Here is a 25,235-nt window from a genome sequence, read left to right as displayed (position 1 = left end):
ATATATTCAAACTATAATCACTAAATTCTAAAAAAGGTATGTTATCATCAAATATAATTTGACACTACTTCAGTAAATCTAAACTATTCTTAATCTAAGCGTATGAAATTAAACTAGTAAAATAAACAATTGCATAAAACATATTCAATCTTATTCATATTATTAAACAATAAAAAAAAATTTTAAAGTTCCAAAGGATATAATAATTGAACTGGTCGTTTTATTATTGTTCCATCAGCAGTTTTTAGTTCACAAGAACGAACTTTGTTGTCATGACCACGAAAAACGTTTATCACTCTACCACAATTCCACAAAAGTTTGCACTTATTGTTGCCTTCAATTAATACAAGATCATCAACTTTTAGATCATCATAAACGTTAGGATTTTTTAATTGATGAGCTGTCCGAAGATCCATCAAATATTGTTTTTTCCATTTAGTCCACAGTTGCCTAACCAATAAATCTTGATAAATCTTTCTTTTAGTCAGAGAGGACTTGGTAGAGCCAACTTTAACAATGGAATTAAAGTTGATAGGTAATGTAGAATCTTTGTTTCCAAAAATCAAAAAATTGACTGGCTTTAGTGGCAACGGTTCCTTGTGGTCATTGTACACATATGTCAAAGAACGAGAATTCAAAACAGCTTCCACTTGTGCTAAAACTGTTGACAATTCTTCAAACGTTAGTAAAGCTTTACCGAGAATTTTTCGTAAGCACTCTTTCACTGATTTTACTAATCTCTCGTAGAAGCCTCCCCACCAAGCCCCTCGTTCTATTATAAACTTCCAACTGATTCTTTCATTCGACAGAAAATCTTGGAATTTCTCATTCGACAATAGTTTAGAGAAATGTTCGAGTTCTTTTTTTCCCTTTTTAAAAGTTTTCGCGTTGTCCGAATAAATTACTCGACAATTGCCTCTCCTAGACGTGAATCTTTTGAATGCCATCAAGAAAGAATCTGTAGAGAGATTCGGTACAAGTTCCAGATATATGGCTCTAGTGATAGCGCATGTAAATAATGTTACATAGGCTTTTTGACTTCCTTCGATGTTTTTTACGTAAATCGGTCCAGCAAAATCTATGCCAGATACGTAGAATGGTGGTGTCTCATTGATTCTGTCTTCTGGAAGTTGAGAAGTGGTCTGGTCAGCAGACTTCAATGAATATCTTTTACAAATAAGACACTTGTTTATTATTTTCTTGATAAATTGACGTCCTTTTGGGATCCAAAAGCGACTTCGAATTTCAGCTAAGGTCGTTGCTACTCCTCCATGCATCATTTTAACATGTGCACTTTCTACTATCAAATTTGTTAGCCAGGAGTCTCTTGAAAGAATTGCCGGATGTTTTTCATCCTGTGACAAACTAGAATGTTCTAATCTTCCACCTGCTCTCAGTATCCCGTTCTGGTCTAAAAATGGGTTAAAAAGATATAAGGATGATTTCTTTTCGATTTTATTCGCTTTCTTCAGAGACTCAATTTCTTCGAGATAGAAACGTTCTTGTTCAGATCGAATCCAATAATTTTCGGCATCTACTATTTCTTCAGTCGTTAATGGACCTGTCAAATGGTTTGTTTTCCTAATTTTACCGATGAATCTCTTTATCCAACCAGTTATTCTCAACAATTTTCTTAAATTACTATATTTTGAGATGTCTATTACCCTTTCTTCAACTGCCGTGCATACAAATTCATAAATATCATTAATATTTTTGCGGTATTCTAATTCTTCTTCAGTGACAGGTTTCTCTTCATTCTGTCGAGGCCACAACTCAGACGACATTCTAAGCCATTCTGGTCCTTGAAACCAGATAGGATTGTTTTTCAAATCTGGAAGTTTAGCTCCTCTCGAAGCCAAATCAGCGGGATTACATTTACCGGGGCAATAATGCTTTCTGGGGATGTTAAATTTTGTATTTCCTGAATACGATTTTTAACGAAAAGCTTAAATTTCTTTGCACAGTCTTTTATCCAGAAAAGTGTGATTTTCGAATCAGTCCAGAAAAAACAAGAAGGTTGTAACTTCAAAACTTTATTGATGCTAGTGCCTAATTTGGCTGACAAAAGAGCTCCCATTAGTTCCAACCTAGGTAAGGTGAGTGGTTTTAAAGGCGCTACTCTAGTCTTTGAAGCAACAAAAACCGTATATATTTGTTCATTGCTAGAAATTATACGTAGATACGCTACTGTACCATATGCCCTTTTGCTAGCGTCAGAAAAACAGTGCAGTTCAATCCGTTCCACATCACTATTACCAATTGCAGAAAAATAATATCGTGGAATACCGATTTCGTCCAAATTGGAAACTTCTTTGCACCATGTTTTCCAAACAGAACATAAATTTTCTGGTAGTTCATCATCCCAATCTTAAAGCAAGTGTCCAAATTTGCTGCAATAAGATTTTGACTCTCTATTGCTTGTAGGACGAAACGTTTAGTATTAACTTGTTTTGAGAGAAATGTTATCAAATGTTTTACATCAAAGTAAATTATGTCACCTTGGTTGTCCCAAGCGACTCCTAACACTTTCAATGGAGGATTTCCAGCTTCCGAAACATGACTAGATTCCTCGGATTCAATACCTTCTTTAATCCATAATTCGCGCAGTTCTTGAGAATTGGTGTGCCATTTATGTAGAATCATACTAGCATCTCTAAAAATGCTGACGCATTCTAAACTGGTATTGAAAGCAAGTTCAACGTTTTGGTGTCCTCCAATGATGTCATCTACATAAATGTGATCATTTGGAAATTCGCAAGTGGCAGGGTAGGTTTTCTCATATTGTTTCAAATGGTGTTTAATGGTTGCAGCCAGTAAAAATGGACTGCTGTTTACGCCAAATAACACACGTGTGAACCGATAAGTTATAAAATTTTGTGGATCATCGAATGGGTTTTTAGTAAACAGAAAATGCGTTACATCTCTGTCCTTCTCATCTACTTCTATCTGAAGAAAAGCCTGCTTTATGTCACTTGTAAATGCTACAGGGTGAAGCCTGAAGGCCAACAGAACTTCAAGAATGTCAGGATACAAATTTGGACCAATATGCAAGCAGTCATTTAACGAGATTTCAGCAGGTCCATGTGAAGACGCGTCGAATACGATACGTAGTTTACTAGTAGTTCGATCACTACGAACGATTTCTCTGTGAGGCAAATAAAACGTGATTTGAGATTCACTATCAACAGTGTCTGGAACTGGTTCAATGATGTTTTGTTGTAAATAATCTTGTAGAACTGTTTGATACGAATAAAAAGAGTTCAGGGTTATTCTGAAATCGCTTTACAAGTTTCTCAAATCGTTTCAGCGCAATCGCTTTATTGTCATGTAACTCATATTTTCTATCAGACTTCCATGGCAGCCTAACCTTGTAACGAGAATTTCTGTATAAAATTTCCGATTCGAAATTTTCCATTGTGGTATTGTCTAATGGTTCAGATAATTCATTTTCAGGTTTTATACCTAAACTTTCAAGCTCCCAAAATTTCTTTATCTGATCAGATATTATATTTTCCTCAACTATGATATTGAAGGCTGTGGACGTGTGTGTTGTACCTTTAGTGTAACCTAGCAGAGACCAACCGAATAACGTTTCAGCAGCTACTAAATGTTTGTTTAAGCGCTTAAGTTTCCCAGTTACTACATCATAATAATGATCAGCTCCTATCAAAAGAGTAATTTTTTCTTTGCAATCCCAAGAATCTGCGAGTTGTAAACCTTCTAACTGTTTGCCTAAAATGTGTCTATCCAGATTAGGAGGTGGTAAATCAGAACTTGAAATTTGTTCAGTCACGAGAGCTTCAATTTCGATTTTCAAATTCGGTGTTTCCTTGTTCTGTAATTTTATCTTAACAACGTCAAATGTTTTTCTAATGGGTGTTTTATTTCCAAACGTAAATACCGAAAGAGTCTCTGTTCGAATAACAGGAAGCTTCAATTTATCCGCGATTTCTTTTCTTAGGAAGGAACGCATACTACCTGAATCCAGTAGAGCTCTAATTAAAACCGACTGCGTAAGTTGTTCGAAGTGTTACGCAACACGTTTGAAGTGAAATAGTTTTAATTTTGTTGCGTGAGAATGCTGAAAGAACATGCGAATCTTCTATACTTTTATTTTTTTCATTTCGTTCTTTCTCAGCGCGAAAGCATATTGAACGGTTATGTCGACCTTTGCACTTGGAGCAGACGAGATCGCTTCAACACTGCTTTAGGCGGTGGTTTAATTTCAGGCAAAGGTAACATCGGGAATGTTTACGTAATAAATTTCTCTTCTCATCAACTGTCAGTGATTCACAGTCTTCAGTAACATGTTTGGATGTATTACAAAACAGACAGCAATTAGTATTTTTGTTTTCTTTAACCGGCGCCAAGAGCTGGTAAGTGGAATGAACGATACTCCCCTTCCCACCCTTCTCTTTATAAACACAGGAAGTGCTTTCTGATTTATGAATGGAGAGCAAAAGATGGCTTCTCTCGCGACTTTCCAATTCTAAACGAACAAAGTGCAATAATTCGTCAACATTAAAAAAGGATGACGAATCCGTTTTACGATTAAATTCTAAGGTTATATCAGACGGCAGAGTTTTCATTATGGCTGGAATCAACATATAACTGTATTTATCCGGTGTGACTTCTAATGATTTCAAGCTGCGTATTTGAGTTTCGATAGTGTCACAAAGTTTGCGAAGTTTTACAGTGTCACTGGATTTGGTTACTGGGGTAAGATTCAGGAGTTTTTGCATGTGTGAGTTTATAATTATATCTTTTCTGCCAAACCTGTTTTTAAGTATTTCGACAACTTCATCGTAATTTGGTTCCGAAATGCAAAAGCCTTCTATCGCGTTTGCGGCGTTCCCGCATAAGTACGATTTTAAATAATTAAATTTTTCGATCTTTGTTAAAGATTCATTATCATGGATTGCTACCTTGAAAGAGTTCCAAAAACTTGTCCACTGGGTGTAATCTCCATAGAATTTAGCGATGGTTAATTTTGGCAGACGCGTACATTTATTGCTTTCGATTTTAGAATTAGTTTCGTTAAGAGAGTTTTCATTATCCGAATTTGTTACTTTATTCAATTCTTTCAATTTTTTATTTGCTCTGAATTGCCATAACTGAATTTTCTCTTCGTATTCGATACAAGATAGAATTTCTGTTTCAAACTCTTCTGCCTCTGATTTCAAGTCACGCTTTATCTGAGCATCTAACTCACTCAGAGCTTTTGATTTCGTGATTAATTGATCTAAATTTTCTTCTAATGTACTTGTATCAATTTCTTCTTTATTCAACTCCGATTCGATTTTTTTTAGAATCTTGGACACGGTGGTCCTGATAACTTTGCGTTTCGATTTTAATTTAACAACAGACTCTTCCGCCATAGTTACTCTACAAATCAGAAAGTTTAGACTTACCTTTTTTGCCGACTCCGCACACTTGCAACGTGCTAAATCCAATTCTTGACGGCCTAATGCACCAGCTGTTTCAAAATATTCTAAGATCTATAAATCGACATCAATCACTTTTTAAATGTAACTTTTAATATGTACAATATTTACAGATCATAGATCAAACATGGTGGTTCAGTTGACAAATAAATCTATATGCTTTCATAATCGAAAATCGAAATCAAATAAGAACCGAAGTGTTCCTAATCAAATAGTGTGCGAACCATCAGACATCCATCTATCGAACTGCCGGTGGAGAGTCTATGGAAATTCAGAAGGCACGTCGCGTCTCGTTAACACGCAACGCTAGCGCCATCTATCAATTAATCAAAATAATTTCCACACAGGATTTTTCATAATGAGATGTTGCATATGTTTTACTCTTCTTTTTTACTAAATAAATAGAGTATGTTCCTAATCAGACATTTCTTCTTTTGTACCAGGGTTATGTAGTATGATGTGATAATTTGTATTTGTTTATAGAATACATAACAGTATTTTTTGACATTCTAATAGAACCAGTGTATTTTATTTATTTACTTATTGCTTTAAAACAGATTTTGAATCAAGGCTTCCCACCCCCCTTTGAGTATGCACATAAAACATGTTTAAGCTATATTTATAATATCAATGAGATATATGTAAATGAAATAAGTCTCTTAGGTTAGCTCCTTTAATGGAAAAAGAACAAAATAAAAATGATATACCTTGAAAACAAGAATATTATCTGAATAGTGTTGGCTAAGATTTATTCAGATGGTTTTTTGCATTTATTCAAACATCTCTGCATATAAATGAGAATTAATTATATTATATTAGTTTTAAAAGTAAAACTAATATAATATCATTCTATATAAAGCAGTTTGATGTATAATGGAAAAAATTCAATTACTGCAGTATGTTTTAATAAAATTTGAATATAATAGACTGAATTGCACTACATTAGACAAAAAAGCAAAACATTTTTATTTATTTATCTTTATTTTCACTATATGTGTTTGTCATATGTTTGTTACTAGAGGACTTATTTTATAGATTTGGAGCTAAATAATATTTTTATGTTTTTACTTATGCAAATTAATTAATAAAAAGAACTGTGATTTAAGTATTGTCTTTGCTGTGATATAGATTGAATCTTATTATGTTATGGAATTATCATTTAAATATTCATATATGTGTAATATTAAGAGCAAATGTATGTAAGTATAATTTTTCCAAGTATAATAAAAAGTAACCATCAACAACAAATAAATTTATAAGTAAATAGTATCTGTAAATTCTGTATGTAAAGGTATTATTTTTATTTATTTGTGTGTGTATTATTTTAATATTGTTTTTAGCTAAATAAAGAAAAAAAAAATATTTAATGGAATTTTTTACTCTATTAAATCTATGAATCCCACAGTCATCTGAGCATTGAAGTAATTTTTATAGCATTCTGCACTTCATTCTAAAAGCATTATAATTTAAAGGTGTATATCCTGAATCAGTATTTAAAATCATAAAGTGTTTAGCAGCTTTTTCTGGAAACACACACAAAATAACATTTTTAACAAATTTGCTACGGTAATAGACGTTTGATTCCATGTGAGCAAAATTCAAATAACATATTAAAAATAAAAAACGAGAATTAAAGATTAAACCTTATCCTAAATTAATGGAGGTTGAGGGAAAGCTCTTGTCAAAAAATACATTTTGAGATGAATAACATTCTGCGTGTATTTAAAAGAAAAATTTGAAAATTCAATAAAGGAATTCAAAAAGAAAGTATTTTTAACTAAAAATACAAATTTGAAATATGATATGTGAAAATGTTTTAGAAACTTTTAAAATAACTTGAATCATACGAGAAATTTGGCAATTTAAAAAAAAAAAAAAATACGAGAAAGAATCTGAACTGCAGACAAAAGAACGGGAAAAAGCCACACATTTTTATATGGATGCAGAAAAAAGCTGAAATTCGGATTCTCTAGAATGTTAAATTTTAGCGGACAGCGCTAAAGAGCCAAAGTTGCCTCTCCACACCTAAATTGCAACCCTAAAGCTTAGATTCAAAATGGCTGACGAGTCAGCCTGTATCTCTAGGGTAAATCAGTGTGGATGTCTTGAACATAGGAAATGTTAAACATTGCTCTTACTCCAATAAGATTAATATTTATTTACATTTTTTAGATATAGAACTACACACACAAAAAATCAGTCACCGTTCTTTTTCTTCTCTGTTGCTTCATGTTGCCATTCTGGCGAAAAGAAAATTGCATGCGAGAAGTTCAACAGATGGCGCTTCATTAACGCGAATGATGCCTCCACAGTATTTAATTGTAAGAAATTAAATATTTACTGTTTTAAGATATTGACATTATTTACACTCCAGCTGATTTCTTTTCTTCTTTTAAAGATCTAATTCTATTCATGCTATTTTACAGCCTACTAGGTTTTGAAATATACGGACTGTATTCAGGAAGTTATTTTCTCAACTCTTAAGTGTCAGAACGCATCCAAGTAAATGTTTACATTTCTGGGAAGCATGTATTCATTCTAGTGATCGATTATTTATTATTTAAAAAGTTCTTTCACATTTTTTCTAATCTTCGGTAAAAATTTTAAAAATATGTTACAGATTTTATAGAATTAAATATTTTCATACTTTTCTTAAAGGAATGACGTAACTGCAAAGAAATGGGAAATGCTTTTTCAAACTGTTTATGTAAGAAACATAGAATCGGCTCTTATAGGTGAGGAATAACTTCGAAATAAATTAATTTTATATTGTTATTTGTCCAATTTTTTAAAATGAACATTTTCGAATTGTAGATTGCTACATTTTGTAATTACTGGAATATTATATTTTAGGTTATTCCTCATTTGCTAAATTGTCTTCGTGTGAATTATCTTTTGTGGGATGTATCTTAATAAAACACGAGTAGAAAATATTTATGTAATTCTGTAAACTTTAGAATTTATTTCTGACTAAATATATGAAAATTTATGGTTGAACTTCAAGTTTTAACTTATTCTTCTTTGAATACCAAGTATTACAGTTTTGATAAAACATGTATTGTAATTGTTCAAGGGTGAGTTCTCACCACATATAATATTTTTGTAAACTTTTTAAAATCGTTATCTTTTCTGGCTCATAATAAGCTAATTTTCATTAATTGTAAAGTGCAAACATCTTCCATAATTAAGTTTAATAATAGCAAAAAGTCGTCGAAAATTTTTCACCAGTATTCTAGAAAAACATTAAAAGTTGGAAAATTAAAAAAAAAATTCTGTTTTTCATTTACAAAATTACCCTAATAATGGGAATTTTAGGTCAAATTTCTCTTCTTCCACCTCTTAATTCCATATTTCATTCAAAAGTGGCAGATGCACATATTTGGCAATGTTTACATTTAACGGATCCTTTGCGGAAGTGCTTCCTTTCTTTTTGTATGTGTATAGCAGTTAATGTGTACCTAAAAATAAAATGATGGTTTTTTTGTTTTAATTCTTGAAAGGATTGTGGGTAAAGTGCAGAATCGGCCACTTATTTGTTTGGCGTTTGCTTGGCGCTTTTTACAAGAATAAAAAGAATTGGATTTTTGTCAATTTTCTTTGACTTTTTAAGTGAAAGCAGGTCGATATATACATGTATAAAGAGAGTGCACAATTCCATTTTTGTGCAATTCTGAGATCTTTTTTTAATTGAAAATAGGTCGATATGTACATGGATACCGAGTTTGTGCAATTCTTAAAAACATGCTGAGGGGTGGTTGATTCTGCAATTAGTGAGTTTCAGCTTGGAAGTATAAACTTATCTAGATGTAAATAAAGTTCAGAAACACTAGAGGAAGTTATTGCCTGTTGATGAGGCATAAGGTATTTCAAATATCTTCTGAATTAGAAAAATATGAATTCCTCATCAGCGTATCAAAGTAGATTGTTTAACCCTCTAAGCAGCCAAGGGTTTGGTCTCAAAACCTTAAGATTCCCCTAAAGGCCATGAATAGATGTTATTTTTTTACTGTAATTCCAAAGTGCCTATTTCACTTCACTTCTTTTCTTTCTGTATATGCGTATTGTAAATTTCAAAATGCATATATAAAGGTATCATGACAGATATTTTTTTAATGTATATGTATGGCTTAGTTTATTGAGAAGTAATATTAAGAATTAATTTTATCTGTACTTTTTAAAAGCATTTTACAAGCATTATTTTATTCTTTTAATGTAAATTTTTTTACACGTAAATTATGCGAGTTGTAAAATTATTAACTCTTCTGTTTTATATGAACTCTCATCTGTATCAAAAGTAAATAATGATATTTTTTTTGTGATATGACTGTATGGTCATTTATACAGTGGTTTTTTTATATCTACAGTTTCAGTTATCCGTAATATAATAAGAGTTATACAGGGCCAGATTAAGACTTGTAGGTATCTTAAGTGCTTAAAAAAATTGAGATTAAATACATTTACAGTATAACTGTTTCTTTTTTCTTTCTTTTTTTCTTTTCTTCTTCATCTTTTTTTTGGCTGATCTTTAGAATATGGTAACTGGTAGTTTGGCGACTATTTGGAGGCGATAAAGGTTACTACCTGGGACTTTGGTAATAATGTGAGCAGTACTCAGTTCCGATTACACATTATTTTGTGTGAGGGAAATGAGAGATCATGGGATATGTCATGTGATATCAATGGACGAATTACGGTTCTTTAATCGGAAAAAGGGGGGAAATCGGGAAAAAATCTGGAAATTTTGTATTTGGCTTTATTCTGTGTTGTGTGAAACAGTGTTCGTTAATTTTTGGATCCCATGGCCCTAACTAAAGTGAATTCAAAATGGGTATTTAGTGGGATTGAAAGGGATAGTAATAAGTGCTTCTTTAAGGTTGTGCGAGATAGAAGTAAAGATGTTAAGTTATTTATTTTACCTGGTACCTTGCTGTGAACTATAAGTATGATTTTAAAGATCCTGAAACAGAAATAAGAAAAGTTTATCGGACACATAATCAAGATTCTGAAGAAGATTAGGTAAGTAAGTATTTTTAATTATTTGAGGATATTATTTTTATGCATTGTTCTAAATGTAAGGTGGAAGTAAAGTAATTTGCGTAAACGTGCATGGAAATAATTTAAATATTTGACACTAAGTATTTGTAACCATTTGTAATGTTTGCAGTATGAATTAGTTAGTGACGTTTGTAATATAATAGATAATGTAGAGGTAAAAGTTTTTGGATATTTTATTTATTTTATACGGGGAAATGTTCATATTTAGAAAAGGTATATACTTTTTCGCGATCAGGTAATTTCATATATGTTCTTTTTACTGGGTTTAAAGATTGAGAAAATTGTCATGTATTTTCGTGAAATTTTTCTAATTTATGAGAAAAAAGCAGTGTACATGGATATAGTGAAGAATGTGCGCAATGCCATTTTTGTGCAATTCTGGGATGTTTTTTTAAGTAAAAATAAGTCGACATGTACATGGTTTAGTGATATTTTAATGAAATGATAGTTATTTTGTGAATTTTATGTTTGTAGGAATTTGGTATACGTTTTAGTTGAAGTAAACGTGCATGGAAATAATTTAAATATTTGACACTAAGCATTTGTAATGTTTGCGGTATGAATTCGTTGGTGACGTTTATAATATAATAGATAATTGAGAGGTAAAAGTTTTTGGATATTTTATTTATTTTATATGTGGAAATGTTCATATTTGGAAAGGGTATATACTTTTTCGCGATCAGGTAATTTCATATATGTTCTTTTTACCGGGTTTAAAGATTCAAAAAATTGTCATGTATTTTCGTGAAATTTTTCTAATTTATGAGAAAAAAGCAGTGTACATGGACATAGTGAACAGTGTGCGCAATGCCATTTTTGTGCAATTCTGGGATGTTTTTTTAAGTTTGTGCACTTTTCCCTAATTTTGCAGTGAATATTTGTCATGATTAAGCAGTTTTGTTAGATAAAATTTCTAGCATAAGTGTAATTTGGCTAGTAGATTGTTGGAAGAAGTGTTCAGTAGATGAAAAGAAAAGAAACATGTCTTTACTTCGTGAAGACAAAATGGTGGCGGGGAGAATAAATAGAGGGTTGCTGTAGGAGAGTTGGTCGCCAAATTTTCGCCAAAAAATCGCCAAGTTACCATAATGTAAAGATCAACCTTTTTTTTTTTTTCCCTTAATTTATTCGTTCTCAGTTTTGGTTTAGCTACACCAAACATACAATGATAAAACCAACAATGAGAATTTTTTGTGGTGCCTCCCTTTTCAGTTTAAAGGGTCTTTTTGTGGTGACCATTATCCTTGATACCCTAAGCGCATGCCTATTTTGCTTAATGGTTAATCCAGCTTTGGTAATAGCAGAGAAAAAAAAGTGGCTGTATTAAGTTCTGAAATTATAGCCGTCTGTAATATGAAATATGTCATGAGTACCTGTAAACTTGTTCAAACCGGGGCAGGCAAGTTTTTGCCAGAGTACTTAGAACTTCTACTAATTAAAATTGGCATAAAAATGGAACACAGCAGTGTGTGAAGTGTAAAGTTTTGCTGCAGGTATAACAGATGCTATAAAGGATTTTGACACTGTAAAATTTTTTGACAAAATAAAGAACTGTTATAGAATATTTTACAAAGAGTATTGCAGAGATGATGAGTAGAGTTGTTAGTGGATACTTTTGACATAAGGTCTGAGATTTTACAATTCTGAGAAAGTATTTTGCAAATTCTGAGAAAATTAAACAATTTAGAGAAATAATTTAACAAAATCAGATAATGTTACAAAAATAAAAATGAAACTAATAAAATAATGAACTTAATAATAATAAAAAGGTAAGAAAATAATATTAAAAAAGTAAAACTATTATCATTAAAATAATAAGCCACTTTTGTGACTGCTACTTACATTAGTAACATTAATAGCTAAAAATTATAAACAAAAATGAAAATTATAATCACATATAAAATTTATGTAATTAGAAAAAAAAATTAAGTATTTCAAATAAAACTATAAAAACTAATAAATTAAATTAATAAAATAACAAACTAAATAATAATAATAATAACAAAAATAATAATAAACTAAAAATACACTGGTGTGCAAAACTTAAACAACAAATGTAAATTTTAATCAGATAAAGAAATTGCAAAAAAGGGGTTCTTGCGACCAGTACAATGGCCACGCAATTCAGTAGAAAGGTCATACCTATGCAAATGTCAGGAACAAAACGTCACAGGCGACAAAATGCGTTTTGGTGGCCGCCACAGGAAAACAACTGCAGTGGATGACTGATATATTGTCTTGCAGGTAATAAGAGCCTGAGACCACTCAGCAAGTGCCATAGCTCAGTAACGGAGCAACGAGGGTCACAGTTTACTGTGTCCGAATGCCTTCACAAAGGTGGGGTATTCGCCTGCCATCCTGAATACTACATCCCTTTGAAAGTTGGCCATCGTTTAGAGTGGTGCAAGGATCACAAAAACTGGACATCTTATCAATAGAGTTATGTCCTCTTTACAGATAAGAGTAGTTTTTAGTGCCACAAGTGATTTTCAACGCCATTTGATTTGGAGAAAGTTCGGGACACGATTTCATCCCAATAACATCGCAGAAAGATACCGTTACGGTGGTCCTGAAGTTCTTGTCTGGGGAGGCATTATGCTAAGCTGGCAGACAGAGCTCCATGTTTTCGACAGAGGTTCTGTAACCGTAGATCGCTACTGTCAAGAGGTGATCCTTCCCCATGTGCATCTGTTCTGAGGTGCCATTGGAACAGACTTTGTTTTTATGGATGACCATGCACGGCGACACCAAACTCCTACTGTTCAGAAGCTAGTGGAAAGTGAGGATATCACTCGAATGGATTGGCCAAGTATACTCCCCTGATTTAAATTCCATAGAACGTGTGGGGAATGCTTTGGGGAGACACCTTGTGGCACGATTACGTTCTCCGGGGAACACCCAAAAAATTGAAACAGAATGGGCACTCTTACCCCAAGATCTGTTGGACAATCTGGTGCTGAATATGGATAGACGGTATGTAGCAACCATTGCAGTAAGGGGAGGGCATATCCCATATTAAGGAACATCTGCTTGTTGTTTTTCCTCTTGTACAGACAATCGTGTGTAACGATACTATGAGCTCAATAAAGTCGTTTTTTGTTTGATTCAATACTGTACGCATAGTATTCATTTTTACTCAACTATGCTTTCCTCATCGTTTAAATACAAAATGCCGTCTCTCATTTCTGAATTTTATGCCTCTCAGAAGATTTCTCTTGGAGTAACGGGGAAAAAAAAATTCTACTTATGTTTTACGCACCAGTATAATAATAATAAAAGTAATAAAATAATTACTACTATCATTAAAATTATAAGTCACTTTTCTTACTGCTGCGTACATTAGTGATATTAATAGCTAAACAATTATAAATAAAAATGAGAATTATAATCACTTATGAAATCTGTATAATTAGAGAAAAAATTATGTATTACAAACAAACTTTAAAGCTAAAAACTATTAAATAAATTTTAAAAAGGCCCATTTTCTTCACTAAGTCCTAATTTCAAAATATTCTTGCTGAATTTTTAAAAATTTTGTTAGGTCTAATGTTAAAAATTGGGAATTCTGGTTATAATGCATGCCATGTATGGTAGATACTGGAACTAATGCCAGTAGTGGAGTGAGACACAACTAGTTTGCAGTAGTAGCTTGGTATATTGCTATGTTAGCCAAATGGAATCGACAAGTGACCTCCACAACTGTTACGTCCATGGCTGCAGCATCACTTGGTAGTACAATATCTTGTAGAACTGTATACTAAATGCTTCACCTGAAAGAACCATAAACCTGGACAAGTACCAAGTGTTTTTGTTCTATAAACCGCTGAATCCAGAGAAGAAAGATTAAAATAGTGTTATGAACATCTCAGATTGGCACAACGTCCTGTTCTCAGATGAGCCTAGATTTGCCCTCGAATCAGGTGAAAGGTATGTAACAGTCTGGAGAGTACGAGGCACTTCGAATCAGGCTGAGAACTTCATTGAACATCATTCAGAAGTGGAAGCAACATGTGGCCTGAAATTTTAGTGTGATATCTCACCCAGCTGCACATCTTTAAAGACCGTTCACTGTTGGCTGTTTGGTATTAAGATGAAGTCCTGCACCTCATTGCGAGACTGCACTGTGGTAGTTGATTTACTCTTCATGTATGGAGTAACTTCTCATATGGAGTAACTGTATGGATTTCCCCAACCTTAATCCATTTAAAAACATTTGGGAGGCCCTTGAGCATGCTGTTTACATGTTTATCATTTCCTGCCAGTCTCAGACAGGTCTTCTTGAATCAAAAATGGCCATTGCCAGCATTTGTGATAGTTGATCACTTTTCTGAAAGCATAAGCAATCTGTAAAGTTTATGTGAAGATATGGACTTCACATGCTCTTTTAGTATAAGTTTTATTTGTGTGTTTTTAGCTTTAACACATTGCATGTGGTGCCAATATTGCAAGCGAGCACTGGAGAGAATGAGCAGAGAACCACTTTGTTTCACATTCTTATTTTTCTTACAATATATGCCAATGCACATGTATGTGAATAGCAAAAAAGTTACTTCCTAGAGACAATTAGTTGGAGAAAACCCACGGAAGTAGAGAGATGATTTGAAAATAGAAAATTTTTTGTTTGTTTTTGAAAGTATTTATTGTCTATAAAACCAAAAAAGTTCGAAAAAGAAGAAGATAGTGATAAATTGAGTGAAGTATTTTTTATCATCCAAATGTTGACATCGTCAAGTATTATGGTTATCATCATTGGAAGATGATAATTCATTAGACCAGGCAACGCAGCTGTAGAAGAACATTTGTGGCATAAATGCTAATGAAACTAGTGACCAAACTAGATTGTTTGATCCAAAAGGCAATTAGGCAAAATCTTGTGTCTTTTACAAGTGCCCAAAGTGCCAAAAATGTCTAAAAGTAAATAATTTTTAATAAATTAAAGTGAATATTTTTTAAATAAGTTTTAAGAAATTTCACTGAAATTACTATATTTATTTTTTAATTTTGAGGGACCAGTGTCGCTGTCGATCCTCAGGGACTGAAACTGTGCTCAATATGTTAACCTTCTGAGCGGCCAGGGTTTTCGCTAAGAAAGCACAGATTTCTCAAAACTACTATGAGAATAAACTATTTTTTTTTTTATTTTAATGTAAAAACTCTCCTGGTATTTCATACCTGTATTTGTTTTCTTTTGATAGATTGCCTTAATTTCTTTGACATATTTTAATATGTATTTTATACATTCTTACAGATATCACAAAAATTATGTAATTTATGGAAATTAAATATTGTTTTAATCTTTGCATACAGTGCTTGTGTTTTTTTTTTTTTTTTTTTTCCCATGCATAAACACAATTGTCATGTGCAATTTGTTGTTAACCAAAGCTTTGCTTTTCCCATATTGTAGATTTTACCATCCCATAAACTTTTGGAAGCCAGTTGAACTCAAAATTAAAATATATTAAAATATCTGGTAACAATGTATCTTTGCTTGGGAGGGAACTTTTTTTCAACTAAAACTTTTTTTGTATATTATTTAAAATGCATAAACTTTTGTGTAGTATTTTTATGCCATCCATCATTTGAAAAAAATGTAATTATTACTTTTTTTTAAAGGGAGATAACTTTGCTTCTGATAGGCCTTGATAATGCTGGTAAAACATGCACAGCAAAGCATTTAGTTGGAGGTAAACAATACTTTTATATATATTTTGTATATCAGTTACTTATGATTTCTGCATTACTGTGTTTTCATATTCAGTCTTTGAGATATGTAATTGTTTTCTTACTCATTAGTTATAATTAATTTTAAATGAATATTAGTTACTCAGTTCTTAGAACATTTTGTTATTTATTGTTCTATACTGTTGTGGTAATTTATATAAATATTTGGTGAATTTGTTTTTATTTATTTGTATCTTATGTTTAATGATTTTGGTACTTATGTATTATCGTAACCAGGTTGGCACAATTTGTAAGTTTGAGTAAAAAAGTATGAATAGAAAGAAAATGTACATTTATTAATTACAGATAATTTTTAATACAGTTTTTTATATTATTTTGTTTTAAAATATAAAATAGCAATTAAACCTTTCCGGTTTCGAATTTGAATAAGTTGCAGAATTATTTTTTCGGCGGAAATCTTTTGGCTATTGCTTTTAGCACTGATTGAAAACCGTCTTCGCCATTAACAGCTTGAGCTTGGCGCCATATAAATTCGATAAGGTATGAGTAAAAATGATGACGGTATGAGTCAAGATGATTTTTACAAGTACGTTCGTTCGGTATAATTCCATATCCCTGCAACAATTCAACAGCATCTTTTTCACTTGCAGGCAGATCCCAAATACCCATAGTTAAAGTATTTCAGGGCATTCAATCTAACCAGTAAGAAAAATAATTTCTTTACGAAAAACTACGTATAACACGTAGGGTTGTCGTAAGTAGGGTCGCCAAATTTGGCGATTTATGCGAATTTTGGCCTGGTTGCGTTAATACGTAAGTACCATGATTTTTCATTTTGTGTTTATATTGTTTGAGTATTTTTTTATTAATTATTATTTATTTCATACATCATTTTATTGTAATTTTATGGTTATTAATTAATTTAATTTAATATTATGTACATAATTAATTACATACATAATTACACAAAATATGTAATATAATTTAATTTACACTTCATAATTTTATTTTTGCATATTTATTTGTTTAACTGTTTTGTACTATTAATTTTATCTAGACACATGCTTCAGTTGTGTAAATAGGTCAAGTAGAACCAAAGATACAAGTTGTTAGTTTCCACATGAAGTTGATTGGTGACTGATTTTTAAAGCAAGTCAAAAACATTATCCAACTTTGTAGAAAATATATTTTTAAGATTTGAGAATGCATTTTTGAGAACCTTTTTTTCCAGAAATATTCTTATACTGCTAGTTCCTTCCTTTGATCATATTATAAATACAAGCCATGGAATTAGTGAAGAGTCATTACAAATTAATCTAACCCATTTGTAAACTAAAGTTATGTTGAGTTTAGTGCTTAACAATTTTAGCTTTTGCTCAAGGAGTCATTTTATAATTCCTGTGCTACACAGAATAGAGTAGTATCATTTGGCTTTGCTTGAATAATTTTTGTTTCCCTTTGAGAGTTACTTCAAAAGTTTGTTTTCCTTTTCATCTGGCCTGTCTCTTTAGTTCATTAAAAACTATTAAACACAACACCATCAGCTAACATATGAAAGCTGTTACTTTTTAAAGTGAAGTATATGATATATATTAAAAAACATTTAACCACACATGTTAATTCCAAATAATGGATAGTATGGTGATTAGGAGAGGCTGATTGCAAGCTTTAAACTGAGGTTATGGTTTAATTCCTTCGGTTAGGCTAAGCTGTACATATGTTGTCTTCCTTCCCACCATGCTGGTGTGATTGTCTTTTTCCTCTGTGATGAATCGTGAGCAATGTTCTTGGTAATGAGGATAGCTAAATAAACAATCAGTTGGGCCGTAATTTCCAAAATACGTTGAACTAGCAAATGTTATGTGATTAGAGGAGGTAATTTTTTTTGTCTTTTTCTTTTTTGCCATCTACACAGCATTATTTCTTCTGCACTTAATGTATTCATATGAACTTTTTAAATTGAGCTTTACAGTATTGCTGTTATGTAAGGTGAGTGCACCCTCAGTCTTGTATGATGTGAAAATTTTTGGTAGTTTTGCTGTAGTAGAAATCTGTTTGTCCGGATCCACAGTCCATCAGGATAATAAAAGAGTAGAGATAATAAAGTTGTCTTTTGGGAGGGAATTTGCTGAACATTAGCTTGTAATACAAGGGATTAATGCAATAATCTGATGGTCATGTAATATGAGGAATAATATAAAATATTATGTACAAGAAATCAGCATGATGACTTTTATTATTGCAAAATAATAATGCACACATAGAATTGACAGATCATACATATTTTTTTTTTTTAATAAAAGGAGCACCTTGTTATGGCTAAACGTGAGCAAAAACATAAAAACATTATGCTATATGTAGTAGATAACTGCTTTCCATTAATTATTATAGTTTATTAAACTTAGTAGGTCAGTCTAAATATTATATGTGTATATGTAAATTAATTTGAAATAATCTTTTAAAGTTATATATTATTGTTTTATATAATGTAACTTTTATCTACTATATTTTTTTAGAAATTAGAGTAGTAAAAATTGTTAAAAATATATTAATTAAAAGCAAGCTCTATTTTCTGGACTTATGAAGGAAGAATAAGCCATTATTGGAGACTTTTGTGTGTTTTTTTTTTTTTTTTTTTTTTTCTTAAGAAGGTCATAGAGGGAGAAGTAGATATTTTTCTTTATATTCTTTTGCTCAAAGTTTAAAGAAGTTTTATAAAAGCAAAATGTATTGATTAAATTTAATTATGTGGAGTTTAGTTAGCTAAAATGAATTGCATAATGAAATGTCTTACTTTTTTGATGTTATTATTATGAAAACAAAATGTGTTTAGTACATTGTAGAGTCATTAGGTTACTTTAAAGCGGGAGACGTGAAAACTGTGCAGTGCCCTAGCCGGGATTCTCAAATACACTTTGAGTGTGCTTCCAGTTGTACCATTGAAGGCATGAGGAAAGGTGGGAGAGAATATGAATTATTGTCCACCACCTTTTAGTTCAGACACCACTTTAGAGTCATTAAGTTTTTTTATGCTGGAAATGTGAAAAATATATATTGCTCTCGCCGGAATTCAAACTCCAGACCTCCCAAATACATGCCAAGTTTACCTCCATTTACTCGACAAAAGCATGTAGAAAGGAAGGACAAAATATGTTATATACAGTACAAAGTCTTTAATCTGGACTCATCGGGACTTTAGCGATTCCGGATTAGGTGTTTTTCGGATTATAGATCATCAATTTAAATCTGGTAAGATGGCATGCAGAAATTATAAAACTAAACATATGAAACCGTAATTTATGAAATAAAGAGCAATTATGATCTAAAGGATATCAAAATTTACAAAAAAAAAAAAAAAAAGCTTAATAGTTATTTGTTTACTTTATTAAACATTTCTTTCAATGTAAGTTAAGTTGCTTCGTTTTATGTGCTAATATAATTCTATAAACAGACATAATTTCTTGTTCAGTTACAAAGTTCCACTGTTCGAGTCCTATAATTGCTGTGCCGAGAATACCGACTAACTTGTCAATCGAAATTTTTTTGTTTTTACTAATCTCTCTGTCACTTTCTTCATATCTTTATCCATTTTTTGTAGCAATTCCACTTTTTGTTTGATGGACATCGAAACATGCTTTCGCTTTGTAGATCCTTGGGCAGCTCCAGAAATGTAAACTCTTTTTGACATAATCGAAAGTTCAAACTTACTTTTTATAAAATTGCTCTAACAGTCTGCAAAAAATAATAAGCCGGATCCAATTAAAAGATTAAGGAACAATGCAATCTGCAACATTAACTGAAATAGATAATTAGATAATTTTATCCTAGCTTATACCGTCCATTATACATTAAACGCGCATGCTTAAACACATATGCGGATGCATAAAGGTATTATGCACATGCGCAGAAAGTTTGTAGCTTTGAGATCTGGATTATAGATCATTCCGGATTATGCACGTCCGGATTAAAGATTTTGTACTGTACTTCCCGTTTTGAAGGGTGACTGGAAGCTAGGGACACAATCCAGGGTTCGTAGCTGTCCTTACAAGTGCTTATAAGTCCTTATATTTGAAAATAAAATATAAAAACCCTTATAGGTGCTTACTTTTTCTTTAAAGCCCTTATTTTTTTGTTTTTAGTGCTTATTTTTTGCTTTTAGTGCTTTTTTTTTTAATGAACGTGCATTTTCTCCCCGTACCAAAGCCGAAACTAAATAAACAACTTTTCTTCCTTATATGGAACGTCAGATGGTGAATCATACTCCCGGAAATAGCTTTTTCCCCTTTCTCTGCATTAAGGTAACCTATGGTGCGTGCAAGAGTACAGACAGGTGCACGTCGTTCTATTGGTCAAAGAATTGTGAAAACCGTAGAAAATTCCGGTACATTCGGTATTCTTTTCCTCCCACCCAAATACTACACATGTTTGAATTTCTATCAAGATTTTAATAATTTACATTATCGTTCAGCGTGGTCAGTTCATATTCGTGTTTATTATGATCGTTATGCTTACTATATTATGAGCATATGTATGAATATTTATAATATAGTTGCAGTAGCTGCTGAAGTGTAGATAAACTTCCAAAAATGGGTTTATTTTTACACAGATTAGCTTTCTAAGGAATAATATTCAGAATGGCTTAAATAAAAGGAAGGTAATCGATAGTCAGAATAATTTCTTTTTTTTTTTTTTTTTTTTTTTTTTTTCCCAAATACATTATACAGTACGGAGGCTGGGAGGTTCTCTCCTTTCTCCGCAAAATCGCTAATTATTGAAGCAGTGGACTTTTTTTTTTTTTTTTTTTGTCACTGTCCAATCTGAATTGGATAGGACTAAAAGTTTTGCGGTCTACCCAACCCAAGCGAAGAGTGATTCTATTCCGGAAATTTAACGGTCTGTTCAAAATTAGAATCGAAAACACCCCATATTAGTATGTTTCTTTCTTTTCCTTTATTTAGTTCTTTATTCTCCGAATACCGGCAGCTGTTGATTCCGATTCCGATTGCATAATATCACGTATGGAAGAATTACACCGCACGTATTGCGCAATAATGTTTGCGGTATTTTGCAGAGATAATTAATTTTGATGTTCAGTCTGAGATGTATTTCTGAACACTTAAAAGAGTTTTACTGTTCTTTCTAAGCAGAATATTTCTCAGTTCCGTTGGTCTATTTTTATACGATGCACATATCGAAATGTCAAAATCGTTTATTTAGCCAAGAAATCTAAAGAACGGCTACAATCTCCTGCTCCCTCCTCTTTTTCCAGTTACACTCGACTATACGGAATATTTGGCAGTTTCCGAGTATACGGGTTAGTTAAGCTTTTACTGTTAAAGGATGACTGCATGAAGCAATTTTCCGTCTCCTGATTTCAGAAATGTTCCTCTTTTTTACTTAAATTACTTTGCTTGGAATGTATGTTAAGGGAAAACTGTTATGCAATGAAAATTTAGAAAATGTTCAGAATTTTGATTAAAGTTAAATTATTTAAATATTAATATGAGTGGAAAAATAAATTGTATTTATTATTAGGTGCCAAGCAAATACAATTAATATGGCTTATTATTGTTTATTTTATATATTTTGAACTGAAATTTCATCATTAAATCTTGTAATATAGTTTAGTTCTGAATAGTTTTTTTTTCCCTCTCATTCTAAACTAATTCAGTAAATTGAACTGTCATTTAAAATTTTTAAAAAAAGTTAATTGTTTTCCATGGTTGAGGTAATGCTCATTCTCTTAATAAATATTGCATTGCTAATATTTTAAATTGCAAGTCTAATTTTTCTTTTAAGGTTATGCAGTTGTGTATAATGTAATTAGACAGGTGCTTACTTTTCTTCTTAAAATGTGCTTGAAAAGTGCTTATAGATGCTTATTTTTTTAACTAAAATGTGGCTATGAACCCTGCAATCGCCAAATCCTGGTGGTGACGAATTATTATCCACCACCTTTTAGTTTGAGCACCATTTGTAGAGTCATTTAAATTTTTTTTGAATTCAGGAAACTGTGGAAAATGTGCAATGCCCTTACTGGAACTCGAACCCTGAACCTCTCTAATACGTGCTGAGTGTGCTTCTAATTACACCATGAAGGTATGCAGAAAGGAGGGAGAAAATACCTTATACCAGGTTGTTCAATAAGTTCGCGGAACAGAAATGAAGAAACCAATTTTTATTTGAAAAATTATTTTATTTTTCAATGTAGTTTCCCTCAACTTCAATACACTTATTCCAATGGTCTTCTAATTTATGGATCCCTTGACTGTAGTGGTTTTTCGGCAGCTCTGCAAAATATCCCTCCACGGCAGCTATTACCTCTTCGTTTGAAGAAAATCGTTTTCCACAGAGATATTGTTTGAGATGTGGGAAGAGCCAGAAGTTGGATGGAGCTAAATCTGGCAAATAGGCCGGATGTTGCAACAATTCGTACTTCAATTCAGTTATTTTAGCAATGGTTTTTTGAGCTGTGTGCGCAGGTGCGTTATTTTGGTGGAAAATGATTTTCTTCTGTAATCCGGGTCTTTTTTCACGAATTTTTTCGTCTAATTGATTCAGAAGGTTGCAATAATAATCCAAATTAATTGTTTTGCCAGTTTGAAGGTAATCTATAAACAAAATTCCTTTTGCATCCCAAAAAACTGATGCTAACATCTTCTTGGCTGATTTTTGCACACGAACTCGCTTCAGCACCAAAGAGCCGGGTTCACACCACTCCTTAGCCTCCTGTTTTGATTCAGGATCATGATGGTAGACTCAAGTCTCATCCATTGTGATAAATCAACAGATAAATTTGCTTTTATTCTTAAAACGCTCGAAATGTTGCTGGCAAAGTTGCATCCGAATGTGTTTTTGCTCCATCGTTAGAGAATGCGGCACCCATTTTTCACAGAGTTTTTTGAAACCCAAATTAACACTCAAAGTACTGCTCACTGTGCCCAATGAAATGCCTAAAGCCTCTGTTAAACCTCTTTCAGTCAATCGACAGTCTTCCAATACCATATCGTGTATTTTTCCGATGATTTCCGGTGTTGATGCAGATTTTGGATGTCCCTCTCGTGGATCGTCTTCAAGACTGGTACGACCACTTTTGAATAAACTAGCCCACTTGCAAACCATTGTTTTTGAAGGAGCAGATTCACCCAACACATTCACCATTTCAGTATGAATTTCCATTGCCTTTAAACCTTTCTCTACAAAGAATTTGATAACTGCATGTTGCTCAATTTTATCCATACCTGAAAAAAGGCACAACACGTTAGATATAAAGGGCGGTTAAACAATGAATAAATTAACAGATCGAAATGAAACTTTTGACGTGTTCCTAAGAGAAAACAAATATGAAAATGATATCGAAGTTTTAGGTCTAATATTGATGAATAGATGGCGCTCCGCCATCTATTGAACAACCTTGTATATTTCCCTTTTTAAAGGGCAACTGTGTTTAGGGGACGCAGTTGCCAAATCCTGGTGGTGACGAATTATCATCCACTACCTTTTAGTTCAGGTGCAATTGTAGAGTCATTAGAGTATATTGAAATAGGAAGGTGATAAATGTGCAATGCCGTCACCGTCCCTCGAACCGTGGACCTCTCAAATATAGTACATTGAGTATGCTTCCATTTACACCATGAAGGCATACGGAAAGGTTGGAGAAAATACCTTAAACTATAATGGAATTTACTGTTTATTTTGAAGGGGAAAAAAAAAAGTAAAAATGTTAATTTATTTATTTATTTTTATCTAGAATCAACAGCAGATGCTGTTCCCACTGTTGGATTTTCAAGCATTTCTTTGAAACATGGGAAGTACAATATCACCATTTATGACCTTGGAGGTGGGCCCAAAATAAGAGGTATTTGGAAGAAGTACTATGCGTTGGTTCATGGCCTTATCTTTGTAGTTGATGCTAGTGACCCTCAACGTCTAGAGGAGTGCAAGACTGAAATTAGATGTGTTTTAAAGGATGAAAAGATTGCTGGAAAGCCAATGCTTTTGTAAGTTAATAAATATTTACTATTACAGAAGTATTTCTAATTTGTATTTTATGTGAATATCAAAAGCCAAACATATTAGCTGATTAGTTTATATGTGAAAGTTTCTTGGATGCAATAAATCTTGGAGGAAAAATTTTTAATGTTAGACTTGAGAATATCAGTGGTATTGTTAAATCTAATGCTTGAAATTTTTTTTGATGCATAAACTGCAGGAAAGTTAAAAAAAAGTGTAAATAAATAATTGGTCTAATATATCTTTTCTAAAACAGGTCTTTGTTTTGCATAAAAATTCAACAACAAAGCATAAAATAATTTACAGGAAATTTTTTTAATATGTAGGGCATAAAAAATTATTAAAAAAGATTATATAAGAAACTAAAAAAAGAGGTGAAGGAAGAGGCATTTAGTTATTCAAAAAAGCTTGCTACGACTCACTATCCCAGCATAGAATCTAAAGGATTGTTTAAAATCTGAATCTAAGTTAAAATTTAAGTTTAAAACTAAGTCCCTAAAAAACTTCAGAACTTTAAAAAAAAAAATAAGAACTTAGTTATATTTATTCAGATATGCATATGTGGTATAAAATTAATAGGAGGAATGATCTGATGAAGGTCAAAATAACATGAAAGGAAGAAAAAGTCGGGACATGCAAATGATTATTTCAGCGTGTTTAGATGATGCAGTAGGGAGAAACCACATCTGAAGGACTTCATAAAAGAAAATTTGTGTAGTGGATTTCTCATTCGGAAAATACTTTGTAAGGTTGGAGTTTGCTCAGAATATCGTGTTATGCTTCGAATAAGAAGAGGAAATGCTTACCAGCAAGTTTCAAAATTTGATAGAATCAGGATCGTTGCCTATCGAAATATTAGATTATCGTTCCGTGATATCATTGGTTGCACTGGTGGACATCCAACCACTGTCATGCAAATATGGAATCAATGGATTGCTGAGGGTCATACTGAAGGGCATGTAGGATCTCAACAACCTCCCATGACTAACGCCAGAGTGGACAGGCATATTGTGAGGTCAGCCATGCAAAACCATACGACCA

At 32.2% G+C, this 25,235-nt stretch overlaps 1 protein-coding gene across 1 annotated transcript in view; it reads left to right on the top strand.

Moving 5' to 3' along the window:
- Positions 1 to 6,885: 6,885 nt before the first annotated feature.
- LOC118205757 (ADP-ribosylation factor-like protein 13B) overlaps positions 6,886 to 25,235 on the top strand; it is a 66,851-nt gene continuing 48,501 nt past the window's right edge. The window contains exons 1-3 of the mRNA XM_085820458.1: positions 6,886 to 8,179; positions 16,113 to 16,183; positions 23,932 to 24,181. Of these exons, the coding sequence (XP_085676584.1) occupies positions 8,124 to 8,179; positions 16,113 to 16,183; positions 23,932 to 24,181 (377 nt within the window). The 5' untranslated portion in view covers positions 6,886 to 8,123. The remainder of the gene's footprint in view (positions 8,180 to 16,112; positions 16,184 to 23,931; positions 24,182 to 25,235) is intronic.

Source organism: Stegodyphus dumicola, chromosome 1 (genome assembly GCF_044657685.1).
Source record: "Stegodyphus dumicola isolate Sdum_Otavi_A_Nest chromosome 1, ASM4465768v1".
Classification (NCBI taxonomy): Eukaryota; Metazoa; Arthropoda; class Arachnida; order Araneae; family Eresidae; genus Stegodyphus; species Stegodyphus dumicola.
The sequence above is the reverse complement of the archived record's forward strand: the minus strand, read 5'-3'. Positions and strand labels throughout refer to the sequence as shown.